Consider the following 14,369-nt stretch of genomic DNA (forward strand, 5'->3'; position numbering starts at 1 on the left):
TAGCGTTAATTTGTAGTTTATCATTAACAGCAACACAGTGGAAAGAAACTATAACATTCGGATTGTCTACATTCAAAGGAACTACTTCCTCTTCCACCTTTCATAGTCATGTGCGACATACGGCTGTGTAAATGTCTCGCAGCGCCTTGGCGTGCGCACTCACAACAATGGCTGAGCCTAATTGTGCGGACGTATTTTACCTCCACAAACAGCTGAGACGTGGTTTGAGATACATGTGGCAAAAAAGTGCTCCAAGAGTGAGGTGTTGTGGCTATACTTTCCCAACCTTGAGACCTCAGAATTAGGGAGACAATCAAAAGGGCACATTTTACAGTGTTTATTTATCGGATAAAATACGTTAAATGTCACCGTTATTATTGGCCGGCCTGGAAACAGCGGGGGTGTCCAAATTCAGAGGCTGCTTCCACCTGAGGACCCGCCCTTCGCGGTCTAAAGAAAGCCGGGTAGGACGTCATGAGTTCCCTCGGTGGAGTGAAACTCAGCCGTCTGCTCCTTGCTCTCTAAAACATAACCGGGCGCTGGCGTAAACTCTCGACCGTCTCACACTTTCTTTAATTAGTTTTCTGTTTGACGTTTATTCAGCTGTGTGAAAACCCCGGAGGAACCCACCCGAGGGATTAATAAAGTTAAATTTAATTTAAACATTTAAAAGCCAAACCGATTTACTCACGAACAAACAAAACACTGAAAAGGCCAAACAATTAACATTTTTAAATTATCAAAGTGACTTATATATCATGTTTAACCCGAGTAGTGAAAGCCTGCGGGGGTTTGAAGACGATGTGTCGATCGGCTCAGATATTTGAAGTTTACACAGCTACATTCTCACCTGAAAACATGTTAAAAGTTGGGTTTTTTTGTGACCCAGAAAGAGAAATAAGAGTAATATTAAAACTAAGCAGCTGCCGCCATTGTTGGAAACTGGAATTGGATCGGCCGCGCTATGAATTCTGCAATATGGTTTTTCAATTTTGTTGTCCAGGTGGAAATTCGGGAGAATGGTGGCTCCGGGATTCTCCCGGAAAAATCAGGAGGGTTGGCATGTTTGGTTGTGGCAACATCACTAACCTTGTCAAACACCTCAGAGTAAATCATATCACAGAATTTGAGGCGCGTATGTTGAGACGAATCGCGTCTCTCACGGAGTCCTTTAGTGCTGCAGGCAGGCAACGTGTTCAAATAGCGCACAACTTCAGTTTTTTTTTTTTCTATATGATGAACAAGTAATCTGATGTCCTGTAATCATTATGACGCTATAATTTGAGATACAATAAATAAAATACGTTTTTTTGTATAAAGTATCGTTTTCGGATCAGTATCGTCGATACCACCCTGAAAAGTACTTGGTATCGGATCGGAAAGGAAATCAGTGGTATCGCACATCACTACACATTACAGGTGTGTGGTTGGGAGCATCTAACCAATTAAGATCATGGTTAAATGCACTGATAGGAGAGCAGTAGGTAACATCCTAAGACCCAAGCTCTTCCACAGCATGCATTTTAAATTTCTCTGTGATATTTGTGCTGATTGGGACCCGCTGAATGTAAAAACAAAGAATCTAAATAACTCAAAATGTGATGTCCACATATGTGGATGCCAGGTCCTAGGAGGTTAAAGATAAAACTACAAAACTTAATGGATAAACAATATAAATATGTTAAAAAAATCATACAAACTGAAAGAAACACACAATTGTTGCTCATATATGAGACTTTCCAGACTTTTCCAGATGAATTTCCAATGAATTCCTCCAAAAGCAGTCATTTCACACCTTGATATTTAATTTTAAATAAAACCTGTCGCTAAAGTGGTTGAGAAAATTCCAGTGACCCCACCCCACGAACCCATTTGAATTAATACCCAAGACTGCAAAAAGCAAAATCATCTTCAGTTCAGTTTACAACAGAAGGAACCTCTTACTTTGTGCCTGAGGATCCAGGATCATGACTGAAGACTGGAGGATAATCTCGAGAATTGTCGCTGTTCATGGACATACGGCTGATGTCTGGAAACTCTGATCTGTGTTTGTGCCGCTGATGTCTGGAAGCACAAACACAGAATGAAACACACATTGTTCTTCTACTTCTATGTTCCTGTTGTTGGCCATTAAGCTGGTGCTCTGTCAGTGTCAGACTCATGAGGCTGAAGCCCTGGATGTTCTCAAAACCACTGTACTTTCTGTAGGGGAAGCTGGCACCATGGTCATCCTTTTTAAGCCACTTTTGAATCCTTAGTTAATATTTTTGAGTTTGTTTTTTGTTTATTTCTTTCTGTTACATATCAAAGTCATTTTCCTTTCATCTGGATTAACTAATCCTGGCAACGGGAATCGGGATAATAAGTCACACAAAGGTAGTTAATTAACTCGCTATTTTAACACAGGGTTAGCTACGCGCATGTTGACGTGAAAGGTGTTTAGTTGGCATCATCTAACTAATCATCATGGATAAGTATACTGTTAAAAGAGCAGTTATTTTAAAAATGAAAGAGAAAATTAAAAGGTCAAACACATACAGAGAGACAGCAAACCAGCTGCTTTGTGAGAGGTTGTTCGACAAAAGTAATTAAGTCAAGACAGATGGGGTTGGTGCGTGTGTGCGCTGCTCTGCTGGATTCTTTGTACCAGCAGGGCACACAGCCCAGAACTTGTCTTAGCGAGAAAAACCTTTAGCTGCTTGATTAGGATGACTAAGCGTAATTTAGATGATTGGGATTTCATTGTTTCTGATTGGAATACAGCTTTCAAGAACTCGGGTCTTTTCCTATTGAGTTATATTTACACAGAGACAGGTGTTTCATGGCCAAAGCATGCCCATTTCTCTCCTCCAATGTCTCGCCTTTCAAAGATGAGACCATAGGCAGATTCAAGTGATTTGTTTTTGTGACTATTGTTTGTTGATTCTATTGCTTTGCTCTGGCTGAATACAGTGGCTTGAAAAAGTATTTGGCCCCCTTGAACTTTCCCACATTTTGTCACATTACAGCCACAAACATGAATCAATGTTATTGGAATTCCACGTGAAAGACCAACACAAAGTGGTGTACATGTGAGAAGTGGAACGAAAATCATACATGATTCCAAACATTTTTTACAAATGTTTTTTTACAAAATTTACAAAGTGGGGTGTGTGTAATTATTCAGCCCCCTGAGTCAATACTTTGTAGAACCACCTTTTGCTGCAATTGCAGCTGCCAGTCTTTTAGGGTATGTCTCTACCAGCTTTGCACATCTGGAGACTGAAATTCTTCTTAAATAATATTAAAGACTGCAAAAAACAAAATCATATTTGCTCAATTTACAACAGAATCAGTCACTTACTTTGTGAATGAGGGTCCAGGTTCATGACTGAAGACTGGAGGATAATCTCGAGAATTGTCACTGTTCATGGACATGGATCCTGAAAACTCTGCTCTGTGTTTGAGCTGCTGATGTCTGGAAACACAAATATAGAATGAAGCCCAGATTGTTCTTCTACTTGGTGGCCATTAAGCAGCTTATCCCTCTGTCAGACTCATGAAGCTGAAGCCCTGGATGTTCTCAAAGCCACTGGAACCATGGTCATCCTTTTAACACGACTCTTGAATCTATAGTTAACATTTTCAGTTTTGTTTAGGTTTTTATGTTACATATCCAAGTTATTTTTCATTCATCTGCATTCACTAATTCAAACACTGGTAAAAAGGATAATGAGTCACACAAAGCTAGTTAATTGAGTCTCTTAATTAAAGGTCTAGCTATGAGCATGTTCCTTTGTAAGGTGTAGCATCTAACCAAATCAAAATCATACATAAAGTAGAAGAGCAGCTATATTACAAATGAAAATAAAACTACAAAACTTCATGGGGAAAAATGTAAAGAGATTAAGCACATATTACAGAGAGACAGCAACACAGCTAAAAATATAACTGTGTGAGTTTTTCGAGTGCTTTGATCAAAATGACTGGAGAAGAGCTAAAATGTCAATAAAGCCTAAAATAATAATAATAATAATAATAATAATAATAATAATAATAATAATAATAATAATAATAATAATAATAAAATCTAGTCAAGTTGCTTAATTGTAATTTCAACCATGTGTTACAGTACACAGTGAAACAAGACAGTGTTCCTACAAGACCCATGGTGCTACACATAACAGAAAATCAACACAGGACTGCAAAACACAGGGCAACACCAGACAGAGGTGAATGATACAGACACAAGACAGTGAAACAGAAAAGTGCAACATTGAGAGTGGGTTGTGCAAAAGACAAAAAGTGGTGTTGTATAAGTAAAACAGAAACAGTCTCTTACTTTGTGCCTGAGGATCCAGGATCATGACTGAAGACTGGAGGATAATCTCGAGAATTGTCGCTGTTCATGGACATACTGCTGATGTCTGGAAACTCTGCTCTGTCCTCAGCTAAGCTTTTCATCTTTAGGCAGTCTGGCAGAACAACAACGACTGTGAGTGCAGGTTGAAAATCCTGACAAACATATTTATAGAAACCTGTGACCTGCAGAACAGGAAATACAACACACATATGACACCTAAATACAAACACACACACACACATAATAAACCTATTCGACCCGCCACCTAATGAATGAACAGATCCTTGTTCTCTCTTAAAAACCACAGAAAGACTGCTGACAGGAAGATGACCTGACCATGAAGCAAAGATTTGATGTTATCCATCATGCTTCTTTCTGGATTAAGTCACAAACTTGAGCACCAAAACTAACCAAAACAACATTCACAGTTTTTGTTCTAACTTGCGAAACATTCATGTCATGTTTTCCAGTCAGGAACTAATTTTCTGATTATTCTAAAAAACACATAAATGCACAGTAACACTCACCGTGTTTTTGTCCTCCTGTTTGTTTTTAATCCTTTGTTTCCGCCTCACCTTATGAGAGCAGTCCCTCCCCTCTCCACAGGAAGTTGAATGACTACATTCACTCACACTGCTGTGTGAGACACAGATTGGCTTTTTGAAGAGATTTATATTTGCATAAATGCCACCAGCATAGAGTCACTCACCCAGAGTGCTCAGATTACGAACTAAAACGACTTTAAACAACTAAAAATATGTCTTCAGATATTTTTAAACAAGCTCATTTTTTAAAAAATGTACTTATTTCAATTTGAACATGCATACAAATGATATTAGTCTCAGCAGTAGCTTTCACTGTGTCATGTGCCGATTTAGGGTTTGCTCCACCCACAGGTCAAAGGTCGAACCTTCATCTACTCCTCATTTTGCTAAGCGCTGAGATGTTGGTGTCACATAACAAGTCAATAAATGAAAACAATAATAATTAAAGGACAGTGTAATCACCAAAAAATTGGTTTCTTGCCCAAGAGCAACAACGTGCCATTGTGGGATATACATTCAGCAGGGAAATGATATTCAGTACCCCTGTCATTTCAGCATTACTTTTTAGATAGTTATTTAATGTATTTATGTATTTTCTGTAACCATTATCACTCCGGTGGAAACACTTTGGGAAGCTGTGCCTCCTCTGGTTTTCTCCGTGGACCTCCGACACTGCCGTTAAGTCTAGTTGGACTTTTGGGTACAACATTGTTACCTTTCTCTCTACTTCACCTCCACCTGAACTTGTTACTTTATATAGAAATGCAGCATCTTACATCATCATTGTTACTGTATGCAAACAGTGTCCAGCTTTACTTTAGCCAGTTTTACTAACGTACTTTTTTACTTCAGAAAATCAGCCTCTCTGGGAGGCTGATTTTATAGCTGATTTCTTTACGCACTAATTTTCTACTATAGTTTACAACATAGCATTTGAATAAAGGTAATTCAGTTCATTATATGACAAATTGTGTATTCGATGATATCATCTATCTCTGGATTTTTCTATTTGTTTGGCTTTTTTTATAAGATCATATGTTTAAAAATAGAAATGATTTAAAAACACTTTTTTTCATCATTTTGTTTTGAGAAAATTAAGGTTTTGTTTGTTTATTTTAGTCTTGAATCGCAGGTCGTCTTCACGAATGTTTCCCATGCACCTTTTCACATTCAAGATCAAAATCAGTGACAATGAACATTAGGTCAGACGTCACTTTGATGCTGCCCTCACAAACAGGGCCGTCATTTATTGATTCATTTCCAACTTTTGTCTCATGTTTGCTTTTGTGTTTCATAATCTCAGAGTTGGTGAGGAGGAATTCAATGTGCCACAAATGTACTGACAGTAAATGTGTCTGTGTGTTAATGGAATGCAGTTCAGCAGCTTTGGGGTGACTTTGTTTCTCATGAACTCCGGATGTGAACTGACATGTTCTGTCATTTCTTAAATAGTAAAGTAACAGCAATGGTTTGTGTGATTTCAACAGTTTTATTGTGTTTAGCATTTAAATCAAAATGGGATTTAAATTTATGTTACTTATGTTATGTTACTTAGTTTCTACAGCATTTTAGCTGTAGAAACTAAGTAACATAACATAATATATACATAATAACAGTAAAACAACAGATTAAGTAAACAGAACTTAAATAAATAAATAAGAAACACGGGAAGCATAAAAGGGTGTTGTCATCAATTTTATATAATCGTTTTTTTGGTGCTCTCAATAAAATGCTGCTGATCCAGTTCCAGAACAAACACAACAAACCACAAATTACACAGAATGATGGCTTAAAACAGTCATTCAGTGTTGTCCTCGCCTGATCTTTAGACATTATAAAAATGTTGGGCAAACATTTCTTGATATATGATAGAAAAATAGTCACAAAACCTGCTTTACATCAGATATCAGATGTACGAGGTCGTACCTGTAGAAGACAAGTTTGACCAGCAAAAGCTGATAATCAACATGACTGTGTATCTTCATGAACAAGAGTAACTAACTAAACTTAACACAGATGCATATGATTTGAAGTTCATGACCCTCATGCCCAATTGTCCGTTGCAGAAATGCTTTTGTACTTTAAAACAAGCTCATGAGTAAAATCTAAGACCATCTGACTAATCTGCTCAAATAAAAAGGACAAATGTTTTAAAATATACTGCACTGATGACTGAGCTGGTTCTGGGGTGTTAAACCTGGATGTGTTGTGCTTTGATGCTGCTCAGTAGGTCAATACGACTATTTCAAATTTCAAATGACAAAAAGTGAAGGGTCAAAGTGAGCCAAATTTAACTTAAGTAAATAATATTCTTATTTACTCCACAGCAGAGTTTTTGCTCTTTTTTGTGTGGAGTTGTGTCACATTCACACAACTAAATCTAAAATACATCCTGGAGCAGTTACTGCTGGACTCTGATATTTGTCAGTTTTCTTGTTTTGGCTTCTTTACGTGAGATTTGCCTGTTAAATTAAACCAAAGAGCATTTCTGTTTGTATTCAGTATAAAGTCTAAGGTCACTCTCAATATCAGTCTTCGTCATTATTGTGTTTACAGCGCTCTCGTATTTTATTTTATTTATTTATTTTTATTTCCATTAAATTTCCATGAATTTTCTTCACTTGTTTAACAGATTTTAAAAAATGGTTTTCATGCTTAAACTGACATTAATAAAGCGGCCGCTCTGCTGTAACACCAGGTTTCACCAGAAGATGACAGCAACCTTCAAATTACACTCCTGCTCATTTCAAGATTCATGGAGAAGTTTAACTAGAGCAGCTCTGAGGTCCAGGAGGTTACATGTTCATGAGTTTGTAGTTTATCAGATACCAAAACACTTTAGCTCTTTGTTTTTTAACTCTGAGTGTGATTTAATTTGTTTCCCAGCTTAAGGAACAAATTTTCTATTGATTTTCTATTGTCAGCATCAGGTTTATTCACCACCATGATTACTTTAAAATAACATTAGTTTAAAAATAACAAAAAAATTTAAAAAAAACAAAAAACTTTTTAGTCTCAAATATACGGGCATCTTCTATGTTTTTCTGTCCTGTTTACACTGATTAATATTCCCTCATTTTGATGATTTTTATTTGCTTTTAGTACTGATGTGAGGAGTTTATCAATGAACACAACAAATACATAACTACTGAAATTTTCTCCCCAACAGCTTGGGGAAAACCACAGAACCACGTGACAAACACACATGATGACAAAAGCTTATTTAGAAATTAAATCCCTGCTACAGTAACAACAGCAGGGTCAAACATTAAAACAATTTCAATGTCACTGCAGACATTAAAAACATACATATTTATTCTACATTTGATTTTACAAGGAAATGCACTTTTAAATTTTAAGATAAAGAAGGAAAATATTTTTTCTTATTTAGTAAGAAAGAAATATTAAAATCTGGTCATGTTGTACTCTGGTCTGAAGTGTTGGGGGCATCAAGTGGAGAACAGCAACTGGATGTCACTGGTTGGACTGGTGGACTGAAGAGCAGATGATGTCAGGATCTGGTTTAAAGTCTGAACACAAACACACAGATTAAAACAATCATTCTGTTTTTCATGCTGGGCCTTGGTATAGCACCATGGTTCATCCTCTGTCTGAAACAAATGGTTTTAGTTCCTGTGCTTTAGCACTTATTTCTTCTGACTGGCTGCCCCTCACTAACAGCAGGTTTGAACAGCATTTGGGAGAGACTTCTATGCCTTAGATTACCGTATTAAAGGATCTCCTCTCTTTCTAACATCATAAAGAAACAAAAAACATTTTAATAAGAGAAAACGGCATCATAAACATATTATTAGGTGAATTACCCCTGAAATTAAATTTGATAGGACCTAAAATTACTTGTTGGCATAACAGTGACACCTTTTGGTGAAGAATTTAATTACAGTCACATGATTGGTTGCCCTTCAAGCTAAAGCAGCACAAGAGCCAGTTTAGCTTACCATGCACTGGACATTTCCTTCTGTGCATTTACGAAATAACCTTCAGTAGTATTAGGTTTATTACCTGTCAGGACATTTGTGGTTTCAGTTTATTGCAAGACGTCTTAATTTTTGTTGAGGGAAGTTTCTATGGACACTAACTGTATCTTTGCACTCCATGTTGTAAGTAGCATCCATATGCTAGTCTAAGCAGTCTTATCAATGGCCTTGTGTTCCCTGGTGAATCTGTTTGAATGTGTTCTTAATTGTTTCACATTTCTCAGTTCTGTTTATTTAATAAGTATTATGTAAAGTAAACATACATTTCTGTATCAAGACATCTGGAAGAATCAACAGTGCTTAACTAACATATCCTACTGTTTCCTGTGTTCACAGACTACACACAAACACACCCCAGATTCAGCTCTGCATGTACAAGACTAAAAGTTAATATTGGTGTTGTTACGTGATGTCAAGAGAATCTTTAATCAGGTTTACATTCTGCTGCATATCTTGCTTAGCAACAGGTCAAACTTAGAGGAAGTGGTTTACTTCTGACAGAGAGATGAGAGGTTTGATAAGTCTGAGCCCTGAGCTTGAGTATTGGTGTGGTTTTGTTAGCTTAGTTTAGCATAATGGCTGGAAACAAAGAGAGCAGTTAGCTTGTTTCTGTCCGAAGTCAAAGATAAAGATCAGCTGTACCTGGGCCTTCTTGTTCTGATGATTGTTTGTCCATAACTGATGTCTTCAGGTCTCACTGCTGAGTCAGCCAAATCTGTCTCTGCATAATCAAATACATTTAAATTACTGCATGTACAACAACTGCAAGATTATTATTGCACTACATTTATAGCAAGACATTTTATTTTAATCTTCATATCTGCATTGTTATGAAGGCATTAAGAGATAATCTTGATAAACCGAAGCAGCTTTTCAGTTTCCTCCTCTAAACGCCTACTGTTGACTGCATAGAACTGCGGGCTATTTCTGAGAAAAAAAAAGTCGACGACCGCAAAGCTGCCATTTTGTTTCAGTGCCAACGAACACTCTCACCTCATGAATACTTTTATAGACCTACCTAGCGCACACTGCAGTGAGTTTCATCAGACTAACATTAAACAGCAGGAAGTAGGTGCAGTGGTTTTACATGAAGAACTTTAAAAATAATGAATTGTTCTGAAGAACAGGTTAAGAGGCTGAAAACACAGTTCAGAACCTTTGGTCTGTTCAGTCTTTCTCTTGGTCTGTTCAGTCTTTCTCTTTAAACGTCTCATGTTAACTGTAAATTTGTTCTTTAAATCCAGCTGATACCATCCAGGGAGGTAACTGAAACCACTGAATCTATTTATGCTGTTTTTGTGCAAATAGAAGTGACAACAGGTTTCATACTATCACCTTCGGACTCTTGACACTGTGCTGGAACAAACAGAGAATCTGAATGTGACGACAGTGTATCGATAATGGCACCCTGCAAGAGCTGGACGGGCAGTAAGACCTGAATGGGTTACAGGTTCCATCTCATGCTACAGTAAACACTATGAGAACAAATAGATTTAGGTCTGTTTGCAGACATCATTTTCACATAGAAATTATTTCTACATGCATTTTCCTCTAATAGAAAGCAACAGCTTTAAAACAGGGTGACATTTATGGAAAGTGGCAATATTTGATTTGTATTTGAGAAATTGGTGTCCCAATGTGCATTAAAGACATGGTTTGGATTATGAGGACATTTTCGCTGACCTTCATCTTTTCAAAGCTCTTAGGCTGAGTTTGAGACAGCTGAAGTGTTTTCTTTCTATCAGAAACAGGATGCTGGACGACTGCAGAGCTGTTAGCTTCAGTTAACCACAGACTACAAACACACAGTCCAGCTCACACTGAACAACACTCAGTAAGTACAGTTAAAAACACAGATGGATACATCTGACTGAGCTCCAGTCTCTTCTGCTTATTCAGGTTGCTGAAGGCACATCTTATCAATTCAGCAAGATGTTTTATCTTACTTTTCTACAACCTACAGCTTTACCCTTCTGATCATGTCTAAAATACATCAAAATCAGCAATAGTCTTCAGAAACCTAAATCTGATTCTATCTTTATACTACACAGCAGCTTGAGGCAACTTTTGCTGCGATTTGACACTGTATAAATAAAATCAAAGGGAAAAGGTCAGAGAAAACGCGTTTGAACTCCCAACTCTGCTCATAATGTCACTGTCACATAATCTTGTCCCTCTTTGGGGGGAAACTCCCACTGGGTTTAAACCTGGGACTCTCCACCATTTGACCTTAGAACTGAAGAAGCTTCTTGGATGAGAGGTGAAACGCCTTCAAGCAACTTAAAGAACTCCAGACGCTTTTCTTTGCAAGCTCCTTTGACTACGATGACCTGGATGACTGAGAACCTTCACAGACTATTTTGTTATGATCTCACTCCCAGATTGATCCCAAATTAATTCACAAAGAAATTAACAATTCACACATTCACAAAGAAACTCAGCATCCATCTTAGTAATGCATCTCCTTCATGTGTGAAATTCTGTTAAACAGCTTCAGTTCAATCAATTTCCTACAGCACCAATTTAACAGTCACCACAAGGTCCTCTAAAGTCTGAGCATTATGCCAAGCACAAACTTTAAAATACAAAAAAATGAAGTACCAACAGCTGGAGTTCCTCTTATGTTCATGTGAGTCTCCAAATGTGAGTTTAGTTCACTTCATGAACACAGTAATCCAAGAAAAATCAAGAACACTGAAAAAACATGTTTGCTATGATAACTTGGAGCTGAAACTGGAATGAGCCTCACCATAAAACCTGCCATGAAAAAACAACAACACAACACTACCTTTGCTTCGCCTGATTGACTGTTGCGAATTATTTGATATCTTGACAGTGTTGTACGTGACGTGAGTGATGATGTCATCTTCTTCTTGATCTGATCAAGTGATGCAAAATGAATGACAATGTAAATGCAATATCTAAACAGAGATGGAATGATCTTCGTCTAAACACAAATACTCTCAAACTTGAATGTGAACTTTATTCTACTAAACAAACTCAGACATGAAAGATCAGGAAGTCTGAGTCTCACCTTCAGGTTTCCTGTGAACACATCGTCTCACCAGCAGAACCAGTAACACCAGTAGAACCACAACACACACTGATCCAACACATGACAACAGAGAGAGAAGAGGAAGAGAGAGTGGTGGAGGAAGAGTGATGGAGGTGAAAGCCTGAGGAGAGGTGGATGTAGGTGGAGGTGTGGATGTAGGTGGAGTTGTGGTGGTGTGTTTCCCTAAAATAAAGCAAACACAGTCATTAAGTTGTCGTCACATTGTGAATGTTGAAAGCTGCAGAAACACAGACAGGTGAGTGTGTCACCTGTGACAGTGATCCAGCTGGATGGAGACTCTCCATGACCGCTGATGTCACACTTGTAGAGGCCTTCATCAGACCTGGAAACATGCTGGATGGTCATGTGACCTGTAGGCTGCTTCCTGATGAGGGAGCCATCTTTATAGAAAGCAGCTGGGAGGTTGGAGGGAGTGGTCTTTGTTTTACAGAGCAGAGTGACGTCATCTCCCTCCATCACAGGGAGGACAGGACTCTGCAGGATCACTGATCCACCTCAACACAGAGACAAACTACAGCATTTCATCCATTTACACACAGCTTCATCAACACTAACTCCACACACTCAGCTTACCAGTGACTGTCAGGTTAACCATGTTACTGATGGGACCCTCTCTGGACTCACACCAGTAAACTCCACTGTCTCGTTCAACAATGTAACTAATGTTACAGGAAGAGTAAACTGATGTTCCCCACCCATCTCCACACTGAGTGGTATTTCCTTTGCTTGTGTTTCTCCTCAGAGTCCATCCAGCAGAGCTGTCGTCCTCCTCACAGCTCAGAGACACAACGTCTCCTTCAAAGAACTGAGAGCTGCTGGGACTCACAGTCAGATGAGCTGTGAGGGTTAAAATGAAAGAATTATGATCTGTTAGACTTTAAATTCTGAAACATGAACCCAATCAGGTCATATCAGTGAGCATTTATCAGCTTTCAACTGTGTCAACAGAAAATTGTATTTGTTTAGTCAGTATAAGCTTTTAATGATATACGTTTATTTGTGATAGAATGCTACATGATGATCTTTTCCTTGCTCAGAACTGATTGTTCTTTATGAAACGTGTTCTGATATTTGTATCTGAATCTTTCCACAGCGATAGTAAGAAGTTGAACAAGCAGTTCTGACCTTACACACACACACACACACACACACACACACACACACACACACACACACACACACACACACACACGTCACTGAACAAATGTATTAATTCCTGTTGTATAAATAAAGAAAGAAGACGGTGACAGAGCGCAAGTCCGTGAGTGTCTCTTACGTGTAGGAGCGCTCTGTCACTTGTCCTCGCGAGTAAAGACAACTGCAGTGTTTGTGTTTTCTAACTCAAGTGTCTCAGCTGAAGAATTGTGGGGTGATTTTAAAGAAATCCTCTGTCAAACTGTGACAGAAGAAGGTTACTGACCTTGGTTTGTTGTGCAGCTCAGCAGTGAGATCAGAACTAAAGAGAAATGACACTCAGGTTGAAAAAGCAAAGTATAACTACATACTTATAACTACATACATGGATTACATTACATCACAACTCCACACAAACAGCTGACAAACACACAAACTCATCTCTTTCTCAAAAAAGACTGAACATAAAGTGATTAAAGCTAAAAGCCATCTGGTAGAATATGTCATCAATCCATCAATTTTCTTAACCATTTATTCAAATTACAGTTGAGGAAAAGCTGCAATTTATTCCAGCTGTTATAAGGTGAGTACAGATCATTAGTCCATCACAGACTAACATTCACTATCCGAGTTAACCAAACATGTCTTTGGACTTTGAGGTAAACCTACACAGGCACTAGTCACTGCACCTCTGTGAAACCTGTACTGTTAAATATGATTTACAGATCATTATTTTGATAAACATCTTCGGTGTTGGGGAGTAACACTATACATGTACCACAGTTACGTATTTGTTCCGTTACAGTTACCGTTTAAAAAGGTGATATTCAGAATACAGTTACTTTGTTGAAATGAATGGATTACACAGCGGCCTTTTCCTGTTTCTTATGTTAGGCTATGCCCTCTCTATTTCTGGTAATTCCACGCCGGTAGAACCTGAATAAAACACGCATTAAGAGGCTCTAATGCCTGTGTCTCAATCTCACAGCCCATCTCACCTCTACTTGCGGCCTGCATAATGATGTGAAGAAATGTTTTTTTAAATTATTATTCAAAAAAATGTTTAATATGAAGGCAATAGGCAGAGTGTTACAGGCATCGCCCTAAAGAATGTAGCCTCATGAACAGTGTAGTCCGTGTTGCAGGGAGAATGGACTGCCGTACCCGTTATGTGTCTGTGAGCGAGGGAGGGAGAAAAAGGATAGTCAAAAAGTACGAGTTGTCACCGAGCAGAAACGGGAGCTGGAAGCATGTAAATATAATAATAACCACTG

At 38.1% G+C, this 14,369-nt stretch overlaps 2 protein-coding genes across 3 annotated transcripts in view; both read right to left on the reverse strand.

Moving 5' to 3' along the window:
- Nucleotides 1–4,969, reverse strand: part of LOC113018471 (NLR family CARD domain-containing protein 3-like) — an 87,409-nt gene extending 82,440 nt beyond the window's left edge. For both annotated transcript variants that reach the window (XM_080299017.1, XM_080299016.1), the window contains exons 1-4: nt 4,870–4,969; nt 4,322–4,454; nt 3,344–3,457; nt 1,945–2,064 (exon numbers count right to left, since the gene is read on the reverse strand). In XM_080299017.1, coding sequence (XP_080155143.1) covers nt 1,945–2,064; nt 3,344–3,457; nt 4,322–4,443 — 356 coding nt within the window. In that variant the 5' untranslated portion in view covers nt 4,444–4,454; nt 4,870–4,969. The remainder of the gene's footprint in view (nt 1–1,944; nt 2,065–3,343; nt 3,458–4,321; nt 4,455–4,869) is intronic.
- A 1,597-nt stretch (nt 4,970–6,566) lies between these two features.
- The window catches only part of LOC113011192 (Fc receptor-like protein 1), an 8,809-nt gene continuing 1,006 nt past the window's right edge, over nt 6,567–14,369 (reverse strand). Inside the window, exons 2-8 of the mRNA XM_080299020.1 lie at nt 13,382–13,417; nt 12,535–12,798; nt 12,210–12,455; nt 11,920–11,988; nt 11,674–11,763; nt 9,528–9,606; nt 6,567–8,417 (exon numbers count right to left, since the gene is read on the reverse strand). Of these exons, the coding sequence (XP_080155146.1) occupies nt 8,411–8,417; nt 9,528–9,606; nt 11,674–11,763; nt 11,920–11,988; nt 12,210–12,455; nt 12,535–12,798; nt 13,382–13,417 (791 nt within the window). The 3' untranslated portion in view covers nt 6,567–8,410. The remainder of the gene's footprint in view (nt 8,418–9,527; nt 9,607–11,673; nt 11,764–11,919; nt 11,989–12,209; nt 12,456–12,534; nt 12,799–13,381; nt 13,418–14,369) is intronic.

Source organism: Astatotilapia calliptera, chromosome 3 (genome assembly GCF_964374335.1).
Source record: "Astatotilapia calliptera chromosome 3, fAstCal68.1, whole genome shotgun sequence".
NCBI classification, from domain to species: domain Eukaryota; kingdom Metazoa; phylum Chordata; class Actinopteri; order Cichliformes; family Cichlidae; genus Astatotilapia; species Astatotilapia calliptera.